Source organism: Gasterosteus aculeatus, chromosome 1 (assembly GCF_964276395.1).
Source record: "Gasterosteus aculeatus chromosome 1, fGasAcu3.hap1.1, whole genome shotgun sequence".
Taxonomy (NCBI): Eukaryota; Metazoa; Chordata; class Actinopteri; order Perciformes; family Gasterosteidae; genus Gasterosteus; species Gasterosteus aculeatus.
Window position 1 is genome coordinate 26,739,629 of NC_135688.1, and position 25,376 is coordinate 26,765,004.

A 25,376-nucleotide genomic window follows, 5' to 3' on the forward strand; every position below is an offset into this window, starting at 1 on the left:
TCATTCATCGTGAAGTCGCAGCGCCTCTCTAAAGTTCAAGCAAGAAGCCATTCTTTGTCAAAAAAAGACAATATACGCTAATTAAACGGATGGATTTAATAGGCTGCACAATCCGTCCAGTTGCGCTTGCCTTTAATGATAGATTACATCAAATCGGGATCAGTGGGAATGACATGAAAGGGACGTGGCAGGAGGTGGCGGGGATATGGAGCCCATTGCTCTTTCTTATTGCTCAGGTTTTCATTATGAAAATGCCGTTTCACTCCATTAGCCGCTTGGCTCAACTGCAAGTCGCAGTTTAATATGACAAAAGGCTTCGTGTACGAGGTATGGCTCATCCCTGAAGGCCTCTAATAGTTAATGAATAAATATACACACTGAAGCATGCACACAACACGTGTAATGTTGTTTTGCTTTCTCCATTTTTCCTACGGTGCCTCCGCTGAGGCGGTCTCACCTGTGATCTCTCTCACAGTGCGGAACGCGTTCAGCCGCTCGGGGTCCATAGGTCCAATGCCGTGATAAATATCCCTGCAGGAAAACACAGAAAAGGGGGATTTTTATCTTTTATTTATGATCTGCGTCACGTTTCGGCGGAGTAGAAAGGTATTCAAATCACCGCTCAAGCTGCCGCTTACCCTTTGATGCCCGTGATGAGGAAGATGAGGTTGCCGTTGATTTTGGTGCAGTTGACAAACTTATCAATGTTGCTGGCGTCCACAGTTTGAGCGCTCTGCAGGCTGCCCGTCCCGATGCCGTCGCACACTGAGCGAAGAAACGCACACAAGCACGCGGGATTCAAGGTATCAACTACCTACTTTAGAGTGTATCCAAAGTGCCCTTGTACCCTGGAGGCCTAATTCTGCAAAAAATGCTATTAGCTATTTGTCAAGCTGATTCCCTTTTATGAAAACATCCCCCTGCTTTGGTGCATTGGCAAGGCCACGGCCCCTCTCCATGCATTGCAATTCTTTTGATGAAAGCACGGGCCAATCCACAGCCGATGCCTCCCTATAATGAATTCATTACATCTGCATTAATTACACTTGCGGTCTGATGTGAGCCAAGCATTTCTGACAGAGGCGGAGGGGATGATGAATAAGGCTTGCATTAAGTGGCGTAACCAGTTTTTGATAGTGATTTATACCAGCCAATTCCATATCTGAAATGTTAATTTGTTATCATTTCTCCCAGTTCCTTGGGCTATCCCTCATTAACCCCTCCTCGCCGCGAGACGATGCAATCAAGGGATTAACCAATCGCCGGAGGCCCCATTTGTGGAGCCCGGAGGAAACCGCCCACCGCCAAAAGAGAACGGGGAGCGGCCGCCACGTCGGTGGGACCAACGCGACGCAGGGGTTGATCCTCCCTATTGAACTGAAGTGATGCCGTTTAATTTCACATTAGACGTTTTAGGCGTTTAGCTCAAACTGGTGCAAAACGAGCTGTAATCACCGAGCAGGTATCAGCAGTTTGTCCGTACGGAGCCGTCTCGTGGTAATTAACATGTCCTGCGTGTGACCTTCGCTGGCGGATTATTTGTCATCCTTCAATGGGAAATGAGTATCGCAGTTTATATTCACGGCGGTAATATAAGAGGGGGGGGGGGGGGGGGGGGCTAAATGAGTAGCATGAAGCCGGGGTTCATTTGGTTAAATAATGCACCAGTACGTGAAACACATGAAACTGAATATGCTTAAAACCAACAATATAGAAGAACGCTTTATCTAATATTAAAAATCTGTCATCCGTCTTGCTGTGCGTATTTTACCAAACCAGAGGGATGAGGATGTTGTTGCTGTACAAATTGTTGCGTAACCTTACCCTAAAGCAAAAACGTTAGAATAACTCATTAGGAGACATATTTTGTGTGATATATATATACAAAATAAGATGGCTCTCGTATAAAATAAATTACGTCTGCTGCAAAGGGTTTTAAGTAATTCCTGGGGCTTCTGTTGATTCAGTATCATCACTGTTAGCATAAAGCTATTTCATTACAATGGCTTAACCGCATAAGCTGTAGTACATTCAGTAAATGCGCTGCAGTGAGCCGGGAAGTGGGCCGAAGCGGGATCTCCATCCCGCAGAGTACGACCCCCCCTGCACTGAAACATCTGACTGTTGTCAGCGTGTCTCTGCGCTGAAATAAATAAGGCAGCGGCCGCTAGTCGTGAGTGGCACTTTTTTTATCAATTCTGGGCCAACGATGCCCGTTAAGAGCCACTCAAAGTCTCTCCCTCTGACGCATGCACGTGACCTCGCTTGACTTCGGCGAAGCAGCGATTGACGTCCCGGGCTGACGAAGAGCAAGCCGTGCTTCACCTTTAGGGCAGATGTCGGTACAGGGGATGCACATTTTGATGCGGTTCTCCTCCACTTCCATCTTGTTGCTGGGACACGCTCTGACGCAGGAGCTGTGGTCCACCACGAAGTTGTCTGCCGGCGGTCGACAGAAAGAGAGTGTTAGCGGACATCAGCGGGCTGCACAGTAGAGGTGATATGATGCTAAGTGGTCAAAGTGTAGCCTTTAGACTCCCCCAAACCCGATGGATTTATCATATTTTAATCCCGTTTGAATTGTGAGAAAAACTAATGTTATAGTGCCACATTGCTCGGGGAAAGCGATGAATCAGATTGGCATTTGGGGCGCGGCGGTGGAACAATGGTGTATGCTGATTTGAGGATCAGTGGGACATGGACATACAATCTGCTGATATAGATTGCTGCAAAACAGCCACAGTCTGACTCCATATCTGGCAGAGGGGATGACTACAACTTGCTTTTCTTTTCAGCTGCCAGAAGCTGAAACAGATGGCGGAGCAACTAGTTGATTGAGATGCACAGTTTATTTATGTCTGAGTGATTTATCTTGACTTGCAATACTTGTCTGGGATCTAAATGCCTCTTCAATGGAAAGCAGCTCACACTCCATAAAAGCCAATTAGGATCGTCATAACGAGAGTCTTTGTTCTCATCCAACGGGGGCCGACTCACGTGGGCATTTCTTGACGCAGAAGGCTCCGTAGGTGTACTTGGCTCTGGGGTTGTGCTCCAGCTGGAAGGATGTGGGGTTGTACACAAACGGCTGCGGGCACTGGGTCACGCACGCGCCGCTGTCGTTGAAGTTGGTGCAGGCCTGTGGGGGGGAGGGAGGGGGAGAGAAACACACGACCACAGTCAGCAGAAAGTCACCGGGGAGTGAAAGAGCGTCACGGCGGCATTTCATGCTCACGCCGGATCCCCCGTCTCTCCCCCGAAACGGCAAATGGCAGAACGATCGGAGCCATTGATCCGCGGCCGCGATGCAAATGGTGAAATGTTTTCCCATAAACCTCCTAAGCGCTTCGCCGTCTGCGGGCCGCGGGGGCCGAAGCGGCGGTAATTGAATTGGATGAGCCTCTGCCGTGAATTACGGCCACAATACCGCCTCTGTCGGTGCGCCGCGCTCGCTCCGGTTTGCGGGAAGGAGGAAGAAGTCGAGGTGATAAAAGGGCCACTAATTGAAACACTGAATCACCAATTTGTTCTTTTGAAGCGCGCCCGCCGCGGAAGACTTTTACAGCCCCCCCGTAAAATGACAAACAATTCATCACCCGGCAAACAAAGTGGATTATTTTCAGGCGGGTGAGGACGATGAACAGATGCGGAATAAGAGGGATGCCGAAGGGGGTCGTAGTGCAGGAATGAGAGGGGGGGGAGAGAAAGACAGATAGATAGAAAGTTAGAAGTTACCAACAGGGCAAAAGTGTGTGTGTGTGTGTGTGTGCATGTGACGTACGAAGCAGTCGGTGTCCTTGGGGCCCGAGCAGCCGCCAGCACACTCGCGATGGCAGCAGTCGCTGACGTAAGGCCCGAAGCAGCGACCGTCACACTGCTCTGCACACACCGTCTTTGTCACTGCCCGGGGAGCGAGGGAGAGAGAGAAGCGTAAAAGGTCTGACACACACACACACACACACACACACACACACACACACACACACACACACACACACACACACACACACACACACACACACACACACACACACACACACAGGAGACCAAGCCGCCTCCCTCGACCTGCCTATCGCGTTACAGCACCAGGCAAACACCGTCTGACGTGGAATCCGGGGCGGAAACAAACGAGGCCCTTCGGCGAGCTAAAGGTCACACAAGTGGGGTTGTGACCCTCGGATGCCCAGACGGACCGTAAACCCCCCCCCCCCCCCTCCCTCCCTCCCAAAACACCAGGCGCTGTCTCCTCTTTCAACAGCTGCTCCGGAGAGGTGACCTTGAACCGGGCTTTAGTCTTCCAAGCGGCCTCGGCTTCAGCGTTGTGACCTGCCGCTGGAAGCTGGCAGCTGCCTCGTACGCGCCGAAAAAGCCGAGACGTCGCAGGAGTGAACCCGATAAATAAAGTGGAAGAAAAATAAAGTTCACGGCTGATTCACCACATCTGTGTTTACACAGAGAGTGCTCTTTTTGTTGTTGTTGCTATGCCAACCCGTGCTCCGTCTGCAAAGTACAAGCGCTTGCATGCGACTCGTCGAACACCTCTTGCATCAAAGCAGCCGCGATGCCGCGTCTCGCCGGAGCGGGAGACACGGCAGCCAGCGAGTCAGCAGGAGCTCCGAGCGGCGGCATTCAAAAAACTGCTGTGCTCACGCTCCGCCGCGTTGGCAACATAATGATGCAGCCGACGCGGCCCTGCAGACGATTAGTGCGATAGTCTGAGAGAAACGGGCCGGTTCCTCTTCAGGCGACACGGGTGGAACTGCAATTAAACAGAGAAGCAGCATTTCCTCTCAGCTCCTTCCTCTCTGGTCTATTGTTTTTCACTTCATCACTTTAGAGTTATGTTACATTCATGGAAAAACTCAGCACATCTGCACAAAAAGACGTAAAATTGAAAGCGATTTTGCAATTTTGCACATTTATCACTGAAGGTACAGGACTGTATGCTGATTTGGATTTTTAAGCCTTATGGAATGGGATAAAAAAATACAGCCCAGCCCAAACATATGACATCTATGTCAACACAGATTAAAGCAGATTAAAGATTATTTTCTAAGCAGACTTCAATATATCCTCAATTTCCCCCCATTTAATAATACAGTGGGATAAACTGCCTTAGACTAAAACAATTGCATCAGCCTAGACTTTAATTTAAAGGAATGATAAAGACATCATTGGAGTCATCATGTTACTGGTTACGGTGAAGAAAGAAACAGATTTAATAATGCATGTGCATGTGTGTGTGTGTGTGTGTGTGTGTGTGTGTGTGTGAACATACTCACAGGTCTGACACTGGTCTTCCTGATGACCCCAGCAGCGTCCGTTACACGAGCGGTGGCAGCGTCGGCCTGCACAGCAAACGCGCCACGTAAGACACACACCAGAAGCACACGTCACGCGCACACCTCAAAGCTTGGAGCCGTTGCGGTGACTCGCGGGCCTCGTGGAAACGCGAGCGTGAGAGGCGGGCTCGCGCTCCCCTCCGTCTCGCGCTGGCAAAGTGGCAACCTGACAGGCGGCTAACAGCCCTCGCCTGCCAGCGGCCCATCATCCGGGCTTTAATTGACTACGGGTTAATTACAGAGTGAGTGGAGTGGCGCGGCGGATTGTCACCCGGCCCCCGTCAACCACCCCCACGGGGGGGGGTTGTTAATGTTAAATACTAACTGCGCCGCTGGCAGAGGGCCCCAATTTGGCAACCTCAACTCCCACTCGCTCTCGCTTGTCATTTTTTTGGCCCACCTCCTCTGTTCTTCGCTGCTATTCATCCTCCTCCTCCAGCAACAGAGGCGTTTCATCAACACTGTGGCCTTTCTCTTGCGCGTATTGTTCTTTAAACTGTCTTTAAAAACTCGGGACAGATTCCAGACGGCAGCAAAGAGGGGACATCGCGCCGTCTCAAGCCCAACATTGGGTCCCCTCGGCTGTCCCTAACACCCCCCCACCATCTCCCCACTCGGCATGTTTGGTCGCGGAGGGAATGAAGAAACTTGCTTAACCGTACCCCCCCAACCCCCCCCCCTGGACTGGATCTCAAAATGAGCGAAAGGCTCCTCCACAAATGTGATGGAAAGTTTGAGAACCAACCCGGCGATACGTCCAAGGCAGGGGGGGAAACCGGGGGGGGGCCTGGGGGAACCACAGAGACGAGGGGGCAGGGGTAGGGGGGGGGGGGGGGGGGGGGTTGGGCTCCACTGGGGGAAAGGGGGCTTCAAACCAGCTGTCAGATTCACTGAGATTTAAAAGCAGCTCCATGGGCCTCGCTGCAGAGCCGCGCTCCCCAACCCCTCAACCCCCCCTCGACCCCCCCCCCCCCCCCACAATGGAAAGGTTCACACGTTGATGTAACACTTTGTGATTTCGCTTCCAACTAGCCGGCGGGCAAACGGAATGAACAAAAAGAGAGAGAGGGCGCGACTGCTGCTGGCGGGGCGCGTGTTGGCATGCGGTCTGCCGACAGAAGAAACCATGAGAGAAAGGAAAAAAAAAACTTTGATTGTCATCCAAAGTTGATGATTCAACTGGTCTCACCCCCCCCCCCCCCCCCTCCCCCCTCCCAACCCCACGCTGGCTACTCACATCCGAGGTTGCTGTTGTTGGACGGCACCACCAGCAGCTCCGCCTGGGGGTTCTTGATGATGTCACGCCAATGGATGGTGTCTGCGTGGCACAGGAATTTGTTCTGGTCCACATAAACCCCCCCGTTCAGTATCTCTGACAAAGAAGAAGAACACATGTGGAGAGAAATGAGCACATGGATACGGAGCATGTGTACCGGATGGCAGCAAATCGATACTTCAAGGTTAACTCCCATTGTTTCTCCGTCTCACAGTGCTGTGCCGCATTAAGCGTTCCCCGAAGACCGTCTGAGCATGAAGATAAATGCTATTGACAAATGCAACACAGTAATTCAATGCCGTGCCCACATACGACGATGGTTCATAAAGAGCCTCTGCACAAAAAAAGAAAAGCACAGACCGTGGAGCTCACTAAAAAACTCCTGCTGTATTATAGAATTTCAGTTCATTTGAATGTCCCGGGATACTCGTGTGTGTAAAGCCGAAACAATACACAAGCGCACACGCTGTAGGTGGAGAGCAGATGTATTAACATCACACATTTCATTGATTTCAGAGTAATGAGAAAAAAGCATGTTTCAAATGTCTTATTTTTCCACGGTCATCTTGCAGGGCTCTGCGTGGGCTCTTAACAGGCCCGAGATCCTCGAACTGGAGAAAACAAGGGGTCGCGCCTCTCTTGACCTACACCGCAACGCTCGCCAGACGGGGAGCCGAACCACCAGAGACAAAGACAAAGGCGGACCCCCCCCCCCCCCCCCCCCCCACCCTCTATCTCATGATTAATAGCAAAAATATGTTTCTATTCAAGGACCGGCGCCCCTAGCAGATGCGTTGTGTGCGGTAGGTCGTTCTAATCCCTCTCCCTGTTACTAATCCAGGATTTGGATACGGACACAGATTGAAGATGAGGCCGCAGTAATCCCCCCCCCCCACACACACACACCCGAGTCGTAACCTGCGGTGGAAGAGAAACAACAGCGTCTCTCCGGGACACCAGATGCATTGTTTAACCGAGTTGAGGGATTTAGATACAATCACCTCGCATCCTCTTCTCCTCGAATATGAAGTAGCGCCGGATTCCACGAAAGTACTTGTCATAAATTAAACTTCAAATACATCTTTTTTTCAAAGTAGTTTAAATCGGGTCTGGATTAGCCGAAGGTAAAGAAGGATATTGCCCCCCCCCTCCATCCCCCCCACCGGCAGATTATTAACAGCGTGTGAGTTATGCGGACGCTTCCCGCAGCAGAGGAGCGCGGCGCAGGAAGCTAATCATCACCATCCGACACCCTGATTAAAGAAGTGGGCCTTGGTGCGGACGGGGACATTTATTCAAAGCCCTCTTAGAGGTGACACGCCGCTCCGTCTGCCTGCTGAATGGCCCCCGGGCCGCGGCTTCGTGTAATCATGTTCCCGTCACAATGGACGGTTTATCGGAGGGTGTTTTACATTCATGGGTGGCGGGTGGAGAGAGAGAGAGAGAGAGAGAGAGAGAGAGAGATGGGCCGCGCTTCACGGCGGCTCGCGCTGTCGCCATTCGGTGTCATTTGAAAATACTGGAGGAATGAAAGGACATCCGTGACTGGACGGATTTCTGGCGTTGTGAAGAGAAACGTACCGAAAACACCCTTTTCGGGGGGGGGTTCATGGTGACGTCCATCAGTTAGCGTCGTCCCAGATGCCCTTATCGAGTGCTTGTATTCAGACACCGTGTGCCCCGCTGGGAGACATATGCCCCCCCGCCCCCTCTGCTGTCCATTGGGCCACTAAATCTGCCCCCCCCCCCCCCCACAACTTCGATCTTCCTATCGGTTTAGGAGATCTACGCCCTGATGCCCCCAGCCTCCACCCAGGGGTGAGTTACGAGGTAGTCATAAAAGCTATTGTCCTGCATCGGGGCAACAGTGGGAGGGGGGTGGGTGGAGGGGGGGGCTGGAGACGGCAGCAGAGATCACGTAATTAAAAAACGATTTCAAATATTTAAAGTAATGACTTCCCATTCATTTACATCCATGGCCGGGCCGTCCAGACGCCTCCCTCCCCAGCTATTTGTTTCCCCGCTCTTCCTCTGGGAGTCTCATTAGTTGAGGGTGTAAAAACCTTTGAGAAAGAAGCGTCCAAAAAGCTACTCCGACCCGAAAGCGTACGCAGCGGGCCTGAAGTGAAAAGGCAGCAGCTTGACCCGAAGAGAAGAACAGAGGAGTGTGGGAAACGGGCCGAGCGTTGCTCTCGTGAACCTCCCCGCCTCTGATTTATCCCGCATGAGAAAGCTCCCGTCCGCCCTTTTGATGGTCGGCTCCTTGCGCCGCCGCTAAGGGCTCCACCGCGGTTCTGTTGGAGCGGTTTGTTACATCTCTCCTGGCGGCGACACAAAGTTAAAAGTGTTTGATGCTGTGCGGCGGTGGTCGTTGGCGAGCGCGCAAAGATTACACGATATTAAAGAAAATCCATGATAAAAAGTAGACATAGCCACACACAAGGGTTGACAAACCCTCGACATCTAAAAGGTATGATGGAACTCGACTTGACTATAAATTCCCTCTTTCCTGCAGCCACTGGTTAGTGGCCAAACGCCTGGAACCTGCAAGTTACCATCATGTTTTCAACATCGGGAAGTGGGCAGACGGATGGGACGGAGCATAAACACATCTATCCGCAGTCAGTCAGTCGGATGCTTTGCCAAACGCAAAGAAACGACACACCTGCAAGCTTTTTATGTTGCCATTAAATGGGCGGTCGGCGACCTTGGAGCGCTCACGGTTCAGAGAGGCAACGTGCTAGGAGATTCCTTTTGGCAACACCCATCTGCGTTGTGCGTGACGCGAACAGGCTGATCCGTGCGCGGATCGTTAAGGAAGTGAAAACCATCCCCGTGCCGGGTCGACTCTGCCAGCCAATTAAGATGGTTTCACTGTCGTTCAGCACAGCGGAGAGCTCCTGGTTTGGAGCAGTTTCTCGGCACCAGTCTGTGGCCATATCTGCTGATGAGCCTCCATCAGTGCTGCCGGCCTCTTGTCCCACATCCCTTTCTCTCCCCAATCACGCCGATGATTCGGTCTGCAACAACGCTCCGTCCTCGCCCGGCGCTGTTGTCACGTGTCGCACAACATCCATCGACTCTGCTCTTCTTCCCTCACCGCCCTGATGGGCCGACTTGCTGAGCACGGGGGGGGGAACAGGGAGATCGGGGTGATCGTTCTTTCTCTCATCAAGTCGAGTGCCTCGCTTTTTTTCTCGGGCCCTCGGATGACCATTGAATGTTGATTCATCTACAATTAAGAGACAGGAATGAAAGATCCCTCACTGTGAACACCTCCAGTCCGACAGCTCGGCCGCCGCGGGTCGACAAAGCCTCGCATTTGTAGGCAGAGCATGAGAGCTAAGCCGAGGCTTTACCTTTTAAATGCCAATTAATCTCTCGGTGCTCGGGAGAGATATGCAGAGAGCGCCGATGGATGCCCCGCCTCTTTTGTCGTCGAGAAGAAAAAAAGTAAGCTTCATTTTCGGCCAAAATGAAAAGAAAGAAAGCCGCATCTTTCTCAGTAGTGTTTGCACATGGCAGTTCATGCTGTAAATAGATTTAATCGCGGTTGGCTTCATTTGAGACCAGCTGGCATAAGAGACACCTATTTTCCCCGCTCCCTGTTACATCATCTGATCCACCACAAATTCTCATCAGCGACTTCTGCTCTTAACATAAACCCGACAGCTCGTCTTTCTTCGCCCGTTGTTGGTGGATGCAGGAGGATGTCTGGGAGATCTTTCCTCGTCTGTCCCGTTCCCGTCGGCGTTCGGCTGCTGTCAATCAATCTCCTAACGCACATCACAAAGGCCTTTAAGTGGCTTGGAACCTCTTCCTGTAATGCACATACTTCCACACGGACTATAATGTCTGTCATTTAAATTCCTTGCAAGCTTTCTGCCAGCAGACATTTGTTACGTACGGGTATTATGAAAGAGACGTTAGCACTTTACAGCTGCAGGAAGGGTCGAGTGGCAGCTAACACAAAAGGTTAGCAAATCTGAAGCAAATGTCTTTCTCTTTTGTTAAAAAAAAGGGCAAACTCGGAGCATGAATACGCCGTTGCACTGACGGAATAAATGCCCTGGAAATGTAGATTCACATGAGACATTTCACTTCCCTTCTTATTAGGTTTTTTTTTTTTACCCAGCCTTCATTTGGGGACCCGGTACGCAAATGCATTATTTGAAGAGCTTTTATTTGAATATTTACGGGGCTGTTTTGCAGTCATTTGCATGCATCGGTCCCCGGCGTTCTCTGCGCAGCCCGTGACACGGCGCAGACAGCTGGCGTGACAGAAGGTGCCGAACTGGGGGTGATGATACAAATTGCCGTCATTTTCTTAGAGTGCAACCTCTTCAGGGAACACCGGCGAACGTTACACAACTGCAACAAATCTGCAACTCCGGAAAATAATGACTCGCATGAGAGCCAATGAAGTCGGAAGAGAGAAAAAGAGGCTGCGTTAAAGTTCTTTATGCCGTCCTGAGCAACATTTTCAATCCCCCCCCAGATAGCAATGTGTCTGGGGTAACGGTCCGTGGCATATACCGTTCTCTGAAGGATGGACGTCACAACCAAAAGAGGATAAAAAAAGATCACAAAAACAGTTGCCTTGCCAACCAGCGTCCCTCTCAAGTTTCTCACAAAGCACTTTGAACTTCACACACACACACACACACACACACACACACACACACACACACACACACACACCAGGCAACCAGAGAGAAAGACAGAGCGGGGCGACAATAAAGCATTCAGTTCTCCCACACTCATGTAAAAAGTGTCTTTAATCTTATGGCTGGAATACCCACAATGCACCGTGGCGAATAAATGACACTTGAGCGGGAAGAGAACAAAGACGTGTCCTGGAACAAGGACACATGCATGCAAGGGCCATTTACGGGAGGGGAAGTTGGTGCAAACAAATGGGGCGGTTAATTGGTGCTTTGGGTGCGCTTGGGTCCGTGCGGTTGTGTGTGTGCGTCGCACCAGAAATTTGAAACCTGTCATTAAAATAAAGTGGATTTTTCCTCTTCACACAATTTACAGTAAGCGCGAGAAAAGCCCGCGATTTAGAGGTACGACTGGAAAACAAGCCGTCGGCCCCTCGGGAAACCCAATGTGTGTAATTGCGCAGCGCTCCAGTGTACACTTCCTCCAAGCCTGTTTACTCTAAAGAGGGGAGCGAAAGAATGAAGGGAAAAAAACACACGGGCTGTTGAGGGAAAGTAGCTGCTTAAAGCGAGAACCACTTCTCGCATCCCGCCGAATAACTGTTGAGTCTCCAGAACGCGCCGCTGGTAGATAAGCGGCTGCAGGTCGGCGAGATAATGGAGACGGAAGCACGGCGGCTGCTTGGCCCCTGAGGCGGGAGGGAGGAAAGCATCGGCACAGGGGGGGGGGGCTTCGGTCCTGCACGCAGCGCGAGTGACCACAACGAAATGAACTTCTTCCCAGGGTGCAAAGCGCGCGGCGTGAAACTTTGCTCCCGCGGCCGCATAAGGAGCTGCCGGAACACGGGCGTGTTTTATAAGCGAAACACGGGCCTCGCGACCGAAAATCCGCCGCCCCTCCCGCTTGACTCCAGTCACCCCCCCCCCATCCCCCCCCCACTCGAGGAGAACTCATTTGATCTTCACGGCGAAGCGGAGGTGGGTCTCCAGAGTCCCGTTTCCCCACTTCTCCATTATTAGCTCTGCCAGCCAAAGAGATATTGTGCTCGCTGACAAATGGGAGCGGAGCGCGAGGGCGCAGGCACAGTGCGGGGGAGGTCCCCCCCCCCCCACCTTCCTCGCTGCTTCTCCCCATCACCCCCCCTCCTCCTCGTCGCCGCGCCCCCCACCCGATAACCATAATTGTGTTTTAAAGCCCCTGATTAAATTTCGCAGTCTCGAATGATATTGTTTCGCGATGAATCCTTATGAAAAATGCTTTGCGTGAGGAGATTCTGGAGGCGGCGTAGGTGCTGGCAGAGGCAGCCAAAAGGTGGAGGCGGAGGTGACATAAACTTTATTTTTTACTTCTAAAGATGCCACGGATGCCTAATGAATCCCTGCCATCGCTGTTCTTCTCCGCCCACCGTTGCTCCACCCATCTGTCACCCTCCCTCCCTGTTTGACAAACACACAGAAATAAACACTCCCTCTCTACTTGAAGGTTCCTTGCTTCATTTCCTTCTCTCCCCCAGTGTCAATCTCTAAAGTTTTGCATGTCTCTCACCCTGCGATCACGACGTCTCCCATCCGAGTGCAGCGGCACCTCCGGGGGGGGCGGCAGATTTTTTTTTTCCTCCATTTTTTAGAGGTGACACAAAATGCAATCAGGGCGAATGAGAAGCCAGCAAATTCAATAAAGGAGGCAAATGAAAATGGAACCGAAGACTCTGCACTTAAGGCGGGATGGGCTCACGGCCCTAATAAGCCCTCTTCTGTCACCGCTTCCCTGCATCTGAATTAACCAGCGGCCCTCCAATCAGCGCGGGCAAACAAAGGAGCCAGCCAAAGAGACGGGGGCGCCGCTGAATACCGATTAGGGTCGGCGAACCAACGCTGCGGCAGGCGCGGATGTGTCGCCGGAGGAGCTGTTGTTCGTCGAGATGTACCATCGGAGTTTTGTTTAGGAGCGCTTTCATTTCTTCTTTTGTCCGAGTTTCAATCATTTTAATCAACCGAAAACCGAAAACCCAAAGCGCCCCAAAAAAAAAGTTCTGCTTGCAGTCTTTTGTGTTTTTCGAAGTTTGGTGCTGAGCTTTTAATGTGTCTCGGCGACCCAGAGGTCAAGCAACTCACTCCGCAAATAAATTGCCGGGTACAGTCTCAAAGTACAAACAGCTTCAGAAATTGCCGTCCCCGGTTGTTTTTGCCGTGGCAGCTGTGATGGGTTGATCTACTGGGGAGTTTCCCCGACGCTCCGCTCTGTTATTGTGCCGGAAAGAGTGTTTGGATGCAATTGCACAAGCCGAGAACGTCAAAACAAAATTCAGAGGGCGCTACGAACGGGATCCGAGGGGAGCCGTCGAGACAGTAACAACCGCTGAGGAGCTCAGCGCGTGACTTGAAATGTGGGCTGTGATTAGATGTCCGGGAAAGGTTACTTCAGAGCCCACGGCGTGCAGAGCAGAATGCTTAAGAAGTGTTGAAAACAGAGCGAGCCCTCTACATTAAAATTGACACCTACAATCGGCTAAATGGGCAATTTGTCACTTTGTGGCACAGAGCTGCTGCACTCATCCCTCCACTCGGGTAATTTGGGACACACCGACATGGACACACACACACACGGCAGCAAATTGCCTCCATCTGGTTTCCACGGCGTGCTTGGCGTTGGTCTTTGGTGAGCCGGTCCAGCTCCACTCCACCGTGGGAGCTTCGTGGCTTCCTCCACACTAGTACGAATGAGGCGATGCTCGACACTGATAGATTCCAGCATGAGGAGTGTGTGTGGGGAGGGGGGGGGGGCTGCAGATTTCAAGAGGGGCTTGGACGGAGAGTACAGCGCGGCACTTAAAAAAATATAAGGGAGCAGAGTTTCTCAGCTCCATGACGCTGCAGTTTTGGGGATTTCAAATTGTTTTTCGAGAATGGCTCCATGACCCCATGTGTACCCAATCTGCAGAGGAAAATATCCCCCTTTCAAGTCTGATCGCAAGTAGTTCTAATGCCCTGAAAAAAAATAATTTAGTTTGATGAAATCGTGGCCATTATGTTGGACTCGCATTCATTATTTCTTGTTCTTTTTTCTTATCTTTCTACATCTATATATCTCAGTTCAGCTCAGTTTATTTAACATTTGATCATCCATTGCATTCGTCCCCATGATCCCCCGTCCTTCACATGCTGACCTCCTGGCCTCCATCAGCAGCCTCACCTTTGGTGTCGGGAACACCACGTGGTGACGGGTACGAAAAAAGCCACAGGTGTCGAGCTATTTCGGGGGGCCGTTTGAGTGCTCTGCCCCAACAGATGTCCCTATTAACGTGACTCCCAGATCTCCCCTGGGGGAGCGGCGACTCGCTCCTCCTCGGCTGACTGAACCCATCTATGCGCATTATGAGCTGTTGACATGAACGCAAGTGATTACCGACTACCCGTATCTGCTGTGTCGCACGATGCCACGGACTGGGGGGTCGGGGGGGAGGGGGGGTATCTTCTGCCAGGTGCACAGTCAGCTCCGTTAGCCGGGATCAGCTTGGGGCAGCAAGTGGGTGTGAACCCTCGCATCGAAGGACGGTGCACGGGGCGGCGTGCACGGGGGAGGGGGGGGGACTATTACCATTCCATTACTGAGCCTTCCAGACACTAATGGAGACCAACCCGGAGCCCCCAGGGTCTCCTCCGCAAAGGATTTAAAACAGAAAAAAAGGGCCCGACGCTGATGTAACGTGGCGCAGGCTCGTCATCGCAAGGACTTCAGGGAGGGGGGGGGGGTCGGTGGGAGGGAAAGGAAGAGATGACTTTCACCTTTCTTTAACGCCGCCTCGCCTCGTCGTTCCGCTGCTAAGACGCAGCCGAGCATCAACAGGTGGCGGATTCTTTTGGGGGGGGTTTTGTTTTTGCTTTTTTAGCTTTGCGACTGACACAGACTTTGGCTTCGCGGGAAAGTTCATCTGAGAAAACGTCTTAGGGTTGCTTCACGTTGAGTTATTTTGTTTTTTGGTTCCCAGAAGGGAACGCAGGCGCTTTGGTCTTTTCTGCACTACAGAAAAAAGAGGCGCGCGGGGGGGGGGGGGGGATGCGGGGGGGCTAAACTTTGTTTCACAAGCAGACCTCGAACATCCACGACTGCAGCACTTTCTGGAGTGGAAGAGCGGCGTTTGAAGCTGGGAGATATGTTTTAATCATCCGCCGCCTTAATGATGACACTGAATTCATTATTAATGGGCTCCATCCCTCCACTCTCCCTCTCCCACATAACAGCGCAGAGTGAGTATTAACATTAGCCGCTTTTGCTCTATTTGATCTTTCTGTAATTACACCACTTTTTGGAGATCAGACCACAAGCTTTGTGTTAAATAAAGACGCCCTGGAAGTATTTCTTTTTCTTCTTCTATACAAATTCCACACGCAATTACTGTGGTTACCCCCCCCCCCCCCCCATTTGTCTCCTTTGCACATGGGGGGGGGATCTGCACTTCTTCTCAAAGCTGATGAATGAGCTGCATAAGCATGGCCAGATGCTCCATAAGCGCTGATCATGTTGAAGTGTGCGAGGAGGAGTGCGGTAAGAACGGAGGCCGGGAGGAAAGGCGACGTCAGTCGGGTGTCTTCATGTGGGCTTCGGTGCTGTGGGATTCTCCTCGCTTTCCAATCAGCAGAGGGTGTGATATATTTGATGTGCTGGATCTTTATACTCTGCACATCGGGGATTTACCGCACGGATCAAACTCAACCTCTACGAGTCTTCTGAAACCAAGCCTTGAGGAAAAGTGCCTGAAAAAGTATTAAAACGTCTTTTTTTTTTCAAATTTAAAATGAAATACTTACTTTAGAAAATTGGGTGTGTATTTATAAAAACCATACTGTAGGTCTTATGTCAGTTCCAACTACTCACTTTGCAGACCTCACAGTAGTGAAAATGAAGATGCACATGGGGTTAATCATGATGAAGTCCACTAATCTATTCAGCTCAGCAGCAACTGCTATTGGTAATTTGTACTAAATGCGTTCAAAATACACAAACGCATCAATCAGCCGCAGAGACGGCCGCAGTTAAGGATTAGCTTTAAACGGGCGCGGCTGCTGGATGGTAAGTTGGGAGTCGTCGGCGCTCTCTTTGGTTCACGCTGCACCGCGTGGCCCCCGACAAGCAAACAGCTCATAAACAAAGAAAATGTCAACCGAAGAAAGAGGCTGAAACAATTCCGCACAAGCCAGTTTTCCAGTTGCTGTGGAGGCGCAGCATGGGCCAATTACTACACGTGTGTGTGTGTTAGGGTATAAAGGCTTACACAGCTGCAGGGGCATCAGAGGAGGGGGGGGGGGGGGGGGGAACAAGTTGATATCAGGGGAGTTTCCTTAACGCAGATTACTGCATATACGCCACACTATACTAGTCTGCACGCCCGGCGCGCGGTGAATCCACACACGGGGGGAAGCAGCGATGCAGCTGCTGTTTAATGCGTTGCGTGCAGCGAGGAATGCTGGATGTTTTCGTGCAAAATGAATTGCAGAGTGCGTTTCTTCGTAGGGATCATGTTTCACGTCACGGTAGAAGGGAATAAAAAGACAAAACATGAGTTACGTGTTACGAGTCCGACAGGAATGAGCTCCTCCTGCTTCGTGGGCTTAGTCCAGGCGGAAGGCCCCCTCCTGCTTTAACAGCTTAGGATGTCAGCATGCCCTTAAAACTCCCGGGAGTCCTTTATCGCCGTGTTCAGACTCCATAAAACGCTGCTTATTACACTAAATCTGCCATGTGCTTTAATACGGATCACAGTTTGATCCCCCGTCATCAATCACAAACACACTCGGGCAAAGTCAATGGCAGCAGAGCCCGGGGACGAAGCTGCGCTCTCCGGCTCCCTCGCCGCGGATGCTTTTAGCGCAGTGGCCTGTGGGGAAAAAAAGAGTCACAAAGAGGTGGTCAAGGACTGCGAGATGCACGACTTCCGTTTCGACAACGCGGCTCATTTGGGTTGTCTGTGACCGGAGGAGGAGGAAGAGGAGGAGGAGGGGGGGGTGGATGCAGGACGGATCGATGCTGGAGAAGAAACCCCGCGGCCAAACACAACAGCGGGTCCCATGGCGGTCACTCCGTCGATGCCTCTTACCTCGTCTCCTCCTCGGGCCCCCTCAGAAGGTGCACGGAGCAGTTTTCACCTTGTTAAGCGAATCACAGGCGAACCAGTGAGGAGATCTCGTCACATCGTCAGGAGGACTGGCAGCTTCTTTCCCGGCGTTCCTCTTTGTTCTTTGGCTGTACTTTGGAGGACATACGCGTTGGACAGGATTTCTTTTCCAAAGACTGAGCTCCATCCGTGCTGGAAGAACATGCCATGGCATTCCGTGCCACGGACGAGTCCCGCGAATTTCCCTTCCAGATATCTGACAAGACGCGCAGAGACTCGAAAAGCGTTGACAAGTGATGAACAAACGCGCCAAATGTAGAATAAGTGATCAGAGGAGCGAAGGGGTGTTTCATGAAAACAAGACGCTTTCTTTTCATTTAAGTCCAATAACTCTCTCTTTCTCTCGTTTAATGTTGTTCAAACATCCCGCACATCCCCTTGGACACGTCGACCTCCGCTTTGTACCACAGCTTCTGTCTGTTTATGCATCTTCTACACAGCATGGCATGAAAAAAAAATGAAGAAAGACAAGCGGCCGTGTGACAAAAGAGTGACCATGACTGAGCTCCACAGCTTCTCCTCAAGACCGCATGTGACAGCTGTGCCTCAGCCGGAGTTTCTCCCCCCGACAGGCCTCTGTTTTCTTCTCCTGGGGCGCCGCCGCCTTGACAGCGACCAAAAAAGGCAACACCTGAATCCCGACAGGCGGGACTGAGTGAGCCCCTTTAAGCAGCTCGATTTGTGAGAATCGCGTGTATGATTTATGCTTTCGTTATCTCGCGGTGGCAGAGAGGGAGGAGATTCCGCAGGAGGACAGCGAGAGCAGGAACTGTGGAAGAAAGGGAATTCTAGAGCCCGCAGCAGGTGATGGTTCTGACGGGCGTTGGACGGGCTCTCCACCGCCGGAAAAGGAACAGGTTGACTTGACGCAGAGGTCATTAAAGGTCTGACGACGCAGACAAAGGCTTCCCTTTACAAATGGAACCCACTTCAGCGAACCTCCTCTCCCGCGACGGCGACAAGCGGAAAAACCGCCGCCACATAAAACAAACCGCAGCATGAAGGAAGCTTACTTTTGAATGTTTAAACAAAAGTGCAATTAATGAGAAAAAAAAAGCATTTCATTTCTCCATATAGCAACACGGGAGATTAAAATGCCGGCGTAGCGGATACATGGTGTCAAAAGTTGAGTTCCAATTTTGTGACTTAATTAAAAAGGGTCTTTTGGAGGTGTACACAGTGCTGTTAAAACAAGTCAAACACTTTACCCCGTAAAAGAAAATGGCAACGTTATTTCAAGGCCGCTTAAAAATATAGATCCCGGCTTGACATTGGTCCCGCGGCAGTGGCTGAACGCTGGTGAAAGGGCTCTGACCTGTGAGGTTGCGCAGGCCCAGCTGCCTCAGGCCGTAGTACCCGTCCCGCCGGTAGTTGAGGAAGATGGCCAGAGAGTAGCGACCCTCGTACAGTTTGGTGCCTCGGACGATCCTCAGGTTCTCCAGCGGCAGGTAGTCGAACTGGTTGAGAGCCACCAGCACGTAGCCGGTCACTTCTCTGATGGACTGCATGGAGAAACACAAGGATGAGTTGAGTGTGCAGGCAAGGAACCGTGATAAAACAGAGGGGGGGAAATGGCTCATATCTCAAACTCTACGTAGAATCATAAGACTGGTCTGTGACGTAAATAGTTATTGGGTTTGGGAGGAACTGGACACTCCGACTCCGTGTCTGCACCGTCGGAACAGGCGGCAATTCTTTCCTCTCATTTTCTGTGCACGGAGCACGTTATTTGCATTTCGAAATGTCACGCTCATGAAAGATTTGGACGTGGAGTCCAAAGTAGTTAAAATGTCAGCTCAGTGGCGGAGTGATTACACTCCTCCTGTGATTACGTTCTCTCACCTGTTCTTTAAGGCTTTGGGGGGCCGTGATGCCAGCAAATATGACATTTGTAGAGCCAATAAGCAATCCTACCTTTCAGAATAGAGTTTTCAAAGCCAAATAAAGTGTATTGGTGTTTGATTTCATGTCCTCTTGGTTAACGGCATCACCACGGCTGCTCTCAGTCGGGTGTCAACGGATCCCTCAACGAAACTAACCGGTGTAAAAAGACTTTGGCGACGATTGGAGTAGGCTGAACGGCAGATTCTCTCTCTCTCTCTCTCTCTCTCTCACACACACACACACACACACACACACACACAATGCAGAGATGGAGGGCTTGAGTGTGCCGAGTGGCCGGCTGAAGAACACGGCAGACCTCAACCAACTGCCTCACCGATTGACCTTCTCAGAAGTGACAAAGAAAACGGGCTGATGTTGTTCACTTGATGAGGCAAATGCGACGGCAGAGATTTCAAAAAACGCTCTCCTTGGACACATCCAATGTCTTCCTCAAGAAAAGCAGATGTTCTCGTTTCGCGATCATCGCTTAAAAAAAAAGGAAAGGAACTTGCGGGTTGAAGGTCAACAATAAACAGCACCGTCTTACTGCGTCAGTGGATAAAAGCCCAGAAGAGAAAAAGCAGAGAAAAGGCGCCTTTTAGCTGACAGCCATCATCCATCCATTATCCTGTCGGCACGCTCTTCACATAAACATTCCTTGATGTGTGTGTGTGTGTGTGTCTTCTAAAACGCAACGCATTCCCTTGTTGCAACAACACCGTCTCCGTGGCCATGCAATATTCATCTGAGTCACTCAAACAGCAGCCTGAGCTCATGGAAACACATGCAGCAGCAGTTTAATGTCAAACTTACAGGTTTTACCAACCCCTGACAAGCCTGATTAGAAGTCTACATTTAAGCGCGTATGTGGGTGGACGGGTACGGTTATGTGCTTCAACGCGGTCTAGTTCAGACGAGGATGGTTTTGAAGCGGTTCACTTTTTTCCTTGTATTTTTTGAGCTGTTCTTTCATTTCTTTCAGGTCGACTGTTTCACGTGTGGGCAGAGTGTGAAATATATCATCTCTCCTATACTGAAATCTATACGCTGCAATGCTAAATGTTGCTTTCAAACAAGTGGTGCCAGCCGGGGAACAGTATATGTTTTCTAAAAGACACCCTAATGACCAGGGACAGGCCACACGATTGGTTGGGAGGGAGGTAGGACATGAGTAATGTGAGGCTTGATTGGCCGCTGACCCCCGGAGGAGAGTGACAGCCAGACCGCCGCGAGCGGAGCGCCTGCGTTCCCGGGATAATAGCAGGTTTTGAGCGCGGCGGCCGACGCGCGCACCTGCCGAGTCGGCGCATTGTAGCACTTACACAATAGGAGAGAAAAGAGACATCGGAGGTGCTTATTAGCGGGATAACAATGTGTCAATCACCTGTAGAGTGAACAAACAACGTAATAAAAGAAGAGTTGGATTCATTTCAGCTGAGGCTTTGATTAGCATACTTATTGCAACGAGGGCTTCTATTGTGAGGAACTCTCCTGCCTGTCAAAGCCCCCCCCCTCGGCAGAATCCCCCGCAGTCACCGGTTTAGCGATTTCCTTTTTTCCACGTTTGTTCGACAGCTCGCGCTACTTTATGCAACTCCACCTCTAAAAACACGGCACGGGCCTCCTTCTCCAGGGAAGATGCGCCGCTTCATCGCTTTGAATCCCCCCGCTCTCTTCCCGCCGGGACCCCGTGCTTACGGCTCGGTGGCCAGGGGGGGCGTGGGGGCGCTATGACGGGGACCGGGGTGGGTTGGAGAGAGCCAACCCACCTGTAGGCACGCTCTCCGCTGCTGGCAGGCTCCACAGTGCCTCCACTGTGGCCCCTTGTCTCCCGCCAACCTCCCGGATCCACCGGCGAAACCAAAGGAAAACTGTTTCCTTGTTGCTTAGCAACCGCAGAAGAAGCCCTCCAGCGGGAGCGAGGGAGAGCAGAGAGGTAGAGAGCACGCCGGAGAAAGAAAGGAGAAGAAAAAACAAGTCTCAGAAAGGAGTTTTAGTTGTAAATGACCTAATTCAATTAAAGGATTACTCTGCTCTTTCTCAGTCATTTTCTTCTGCTTTATTCAATTTCCCTTCGTTGCTGTAAATTGCTTCTTCTTTTTCTCTCTCCGGAAGCTTCCCAAATCAATATTTATGTGGATTCCTCTGTACTGCAGGACGAGGGAGGAAGCAGGGGGACAACGGGGGGAGTACGCACAAACACCTGCCGTGGAGGCGGGGCTAATGTGGGCCCTCCCCCCCCCCACCTACGCAGAGGAGAGAACACACACCGCCACGGGGCGCAGACGAGAGTTAGTCGACCCAGGTCAGCTACCCACGATGCACCACACGGTTTAAAGCTTCCTCTCGCGCAGCTCTCCATCAATCGCACAATTAGCGGCCCGTTTACTTTGTTCCTCTGTGGCTTCCCCTCGGGCCGATACGCCAGTGTCACATGTTTGGGAAACCGCTCTTTGCATTCTCCGAGATACGTGGCGTCGAGACCCGAGGCCCGGGTCAATGCGATTTAACAACGGACGCCGATGTAAGCTGATTCACCAAAGTGTGTGACGTTCCGGGCTAATAGCTCGTATGTCCACCATCACTTCTTCATTTAACTTACTTCGCAGGTACTCAGGAAAACCTCGCCACCAGATTTGCAGAGTAATTTAGTAATTTTCACAAGATCCGCCTTTGGGCTTCATCGGAGATGCGGAGGAAAGGCGCAGCGATGGAGAATTAAAGTGGGAGAATTGAGAGATCTGCTGCGCGCGCTCGGAATCGAGATACCTGAACATTACATGTATTATGAATCACCTTTTATGTCACCTACTGAAAAAAGGAAATTGGATCTTTTTTGCCTCCTCATCCTCACAATTTGGCCAAAATTCAAGAGGATCAAGGCAAAGACATTTTAAGTATACGGAAGAAAAAAAGTGTTTTTTGAAGGCAATAAAACCTATTTACTCCTCAGACTAGTATCGAGTGAATAGGTTTTACAGCGAGATGGGAAGACATCGGGGTCATCCCGCCTCCAAAGGTTCACAGAAAAAAACGGAGGAGCTGTTAGATCTTTAACGATGCTGGAAAGAACACAATTGAATTTCTGCAAAAAAAGATTTGTATTCACCGTTTGGACTCTGGACCGAGTCTTTGCTGCCTTTTGTGAAATTTAATTCATTTTCATCTTTTTACCTCTTTTGGCCTTGGACATTTATTTAGACGAAACCACTCAGGATGTTTGCTCTCTGTTCAGCTGGTTTGTTCTGGGCTGCTGAATAAAAACAGCTCGCCGGGAAGACAGGAAGAAATCATAATCTTCTTAACTTAAGATGATAATCAAAACAGGAATATTCCATTTCTACGCAAATCCCCGGAAATCCTAAATGCTGTACTTAAAAAATAAATAAAGATAAACTTGAAGAAGTAATGGATTAAAGCTGTTACCCCTAGAATGATTTCATTTGGACCCAAACGTATGTCTCTCTATCGAAACCTAAACAAATCATCACGACTCCACCGACGGCTCCTTCCAAGTGGGTTTATATTCACCACGGAGTTAATTCTCTCTTATTTAGTTTCTAAAATGTAATCTACTCCGGTCTCTCCCTCTGACAGTGTCGCTTTCATCAGGCTAAGCCGATTTGGAAAGACTCTCAAACAACTTCAGTGGGGCGAAGAAAAAAGCGACACGCCTTTGTTATCTCAAAATAACGAGGTATTTAAGTCATGCTCACGAGAAAACAACACTGGATGCCTGCAGATAACAATGTAATTCAGTTGTTATCTCGGCTGGCAAACATAAGCACTGCAAAAACGGATAAGTTGCTGTGTTGAGATAATGAGAGAGTTGGGACGTGACCATGTGCAACCGGTTTGATACCTCAAGATAAAGACACCGACAACTTGTTCCCTCGACAAAAAGGGAACCCCAAAGAGCCGCAGGAAGCAAACACCGGGCAGCCACAGTTATGGTTAACAAGGTAAAAAGGATGGAGGAGTTTAGGGTCGGGTGGAGTAGTGGTGCAGAGAGCGGAAGGTGATTTAATGCCACCGTTGTAAAAACACAAGAGATGGGACACATATTATGGGGATTATGGCTCATTTCATACAGAGACCCTTGCCGTGGGGGGAGGGTCAAGGAGAGTGCACTCAAACAGTTTGACCCCCGAAACGGGAGCGCCGAGCGCCGTCTGACTGCTCCAGACTACACACGGGGGCGGAGCTAGCGGGCGACAGGGACCCGTTTACCAATTGGCCGCGGGCGACCGCAGAGAAGGCCGAGAGCGCTCGCGCTGTGACATTCAAGGTCTTGAGAATCCTGATGGAAAAAGATAAAACATTTTAAAAAGTGGAGGCCTTTGAGAGGAAAGGATTTCACTTTGAAATAAATGAAAAATGCCGCTGCATGAAATGTCACCGTGAAAATGACTTGAGTCACTCGGCGCAGGTATTTGGAGGCAGCGGATTTATTTCGGCGCGGAACACCTCGGGTTTCCTCGGAGGCGCCGACGGGAGGAATGAACAGGAGGACGTGGGGGAGACGTGGGGGGGGAAGCGGTGTCTCTGCTCACATCAAAACGGAGAGAACATCAAATGCGAACGAGCGAGCGAGCGATTTGAACCCACTTGCCGCTCTTTATGTCGACGACGATTAGAAATCCGGCTTCCTTTAAGGCCTTTTAGCTTCTTCAGCGGCACTTTAGGGGCAACAGGAAGAAGATAATATTCACTCAAAAGACCTCAGTGGCATCAAGTCTCAGGGGAGCTTTGTTTAAGAGAGAGGCGACCTCATGTGAAGGTGCAAAAGGAAGGGAAACGAACTAATGTCCTCAAGTAATTACATTTTAAACTCGATTTATTAAGATCGATTGGCTGTAATGAGTTTTTTTTCTTTTTCTTTATTATGTCGGATCACAATTACCCAGGATGCCACGGGACACGTTGCAAGGCGCCTTCTCAAAGATACAAACACTGACATGTTTCAGTTTCAATACTGCCAGCTAGCGTTGACAACGACTTTGAGATGACACAGTGATCCTTGTGTGTGTGTGTGTGTGTGTGTGTGGATATCCAGGGGTGCGCCCCCAGCAGCAGCTGTGCTACTGGCTTTCGGCGCTGATATTTATTGTCTTGGACAGCCCGCCGATCTCATACGAGCCGGGGTTTTGGCGAGCGGCGTCCGCGTTGTCAACAAGCATTTACCTTAAAGGGCCCCGGACTCTGAAATTAAAACTACCAAAGGGGAGAAGTTTGGTGCACATGGGGGGGGGGGGGGGGGGGGGGGGGGTGTGGCGCACAGTATCTGGTCCTCAAGCCGCAGTGAGTGACCCTGATACATAACTCATGAGGCTGTCGTAGCATCACAGCAGCAGTCGCACACAGCGTGTCGCATTATGCCGTAGCCTTTGGGGACCCTACATAATGCAGTTATGTGACAAAGCCAGTGCACGTCAGCCACGGGCTCCTGCTTCGCTTGACATTAGCGGAGGGGGGTGGGGGAGGGGGCATGCTGTCTGCTAGCAGCTAGCTCCCGTGTCTCATAGCCGAGTCCCTCATTAGTCATGGTCATCCCAGTTTAGGACAGAGCTTTTGAGAGCTGGCAGGGACCCTGAGGGGAGGGTCCAATCGGCTGTGTGAGGGGGGGGCTGAGTGGACTCTGAGGGCCGGCGTCAGCTCGCTCCTCTGGGTGGGTGGGGGGGAAAGGTGCTTAACGGCCCTTCCTGGTGATTGATGGCGCAGAGATGCAGCCACCGGGAGGCCGTGCTCCGCTCCGCTCGGATGATCAATTCAACTGGAGGGACGACAAATGCGGAGAATTCCCCGAGTGGTGGAGCGCGGACGTGTGGGAAACGGAAGTGACAGGGAGTGATAACTCCTTCTTTCTCTCCCAAGTGGCCCCGTAATCTCTCCAAAATGCAACTGCACGACACTTCCGACCAAAACTATTCGCTCACACTTTAAGCACTCAGAGTCTAACGGTACCGCAAATATAAGCTAAGCTAAACCAGCTGTGGGACTGATTACAACCGTGTCAGATCTGATCTGTCTCGTCTCT

The 25,376-nt window shown here is 50.9% G+C and overlaps 1 protein-coding gene across 4 annotated transcripts in view; it reads right to left on the reverse strand.

Annotated features, from left to right (window-relative positions):
- LOC120825010 (receptor tyrosine-protein kinase erbB-4) overlaps positions 1-25,376 on the reverse strand; it is a 139,004-nt gene that overhangs the window by 35,845 nt on the left and 77,783 nt on the right. For all 4 annotated transcript variants that reach the window (XM_078100196.1, XM_078100195.1, XM_040186274.2 and 1 more), the window contains exons 3-10: positions 18,771-18,957; positions 6,580-6,714; positions 5,283-5,348; positions 3,782-3,900; positions 2,998-3,139; positions 2,326-2,439; positions 639-765; positions 458-531 (exon numbers count right to left, since the gene is read on the reverse strand). In XM_078100196.1, the coding sequence (XP_077956322.1) occupies positions 458-531; positions 639-765; positions 2,326-2,439; positions 2,998-3,139; positions 3,782-3,900; positions 5,283-5,348; positions 6,580-6,714; positions 18,771-18,957 (964 nt within the window). The remainder of the gene's footprint in view (positions 1-457; positions 532-638; positions 766-2,325; positions 2,440-2,997; positions 3,140-3,781; positions 3,901-5,282; positions 5,349-6,579; positions 6,715-18,770; positions 18,958-25,376) is intronic.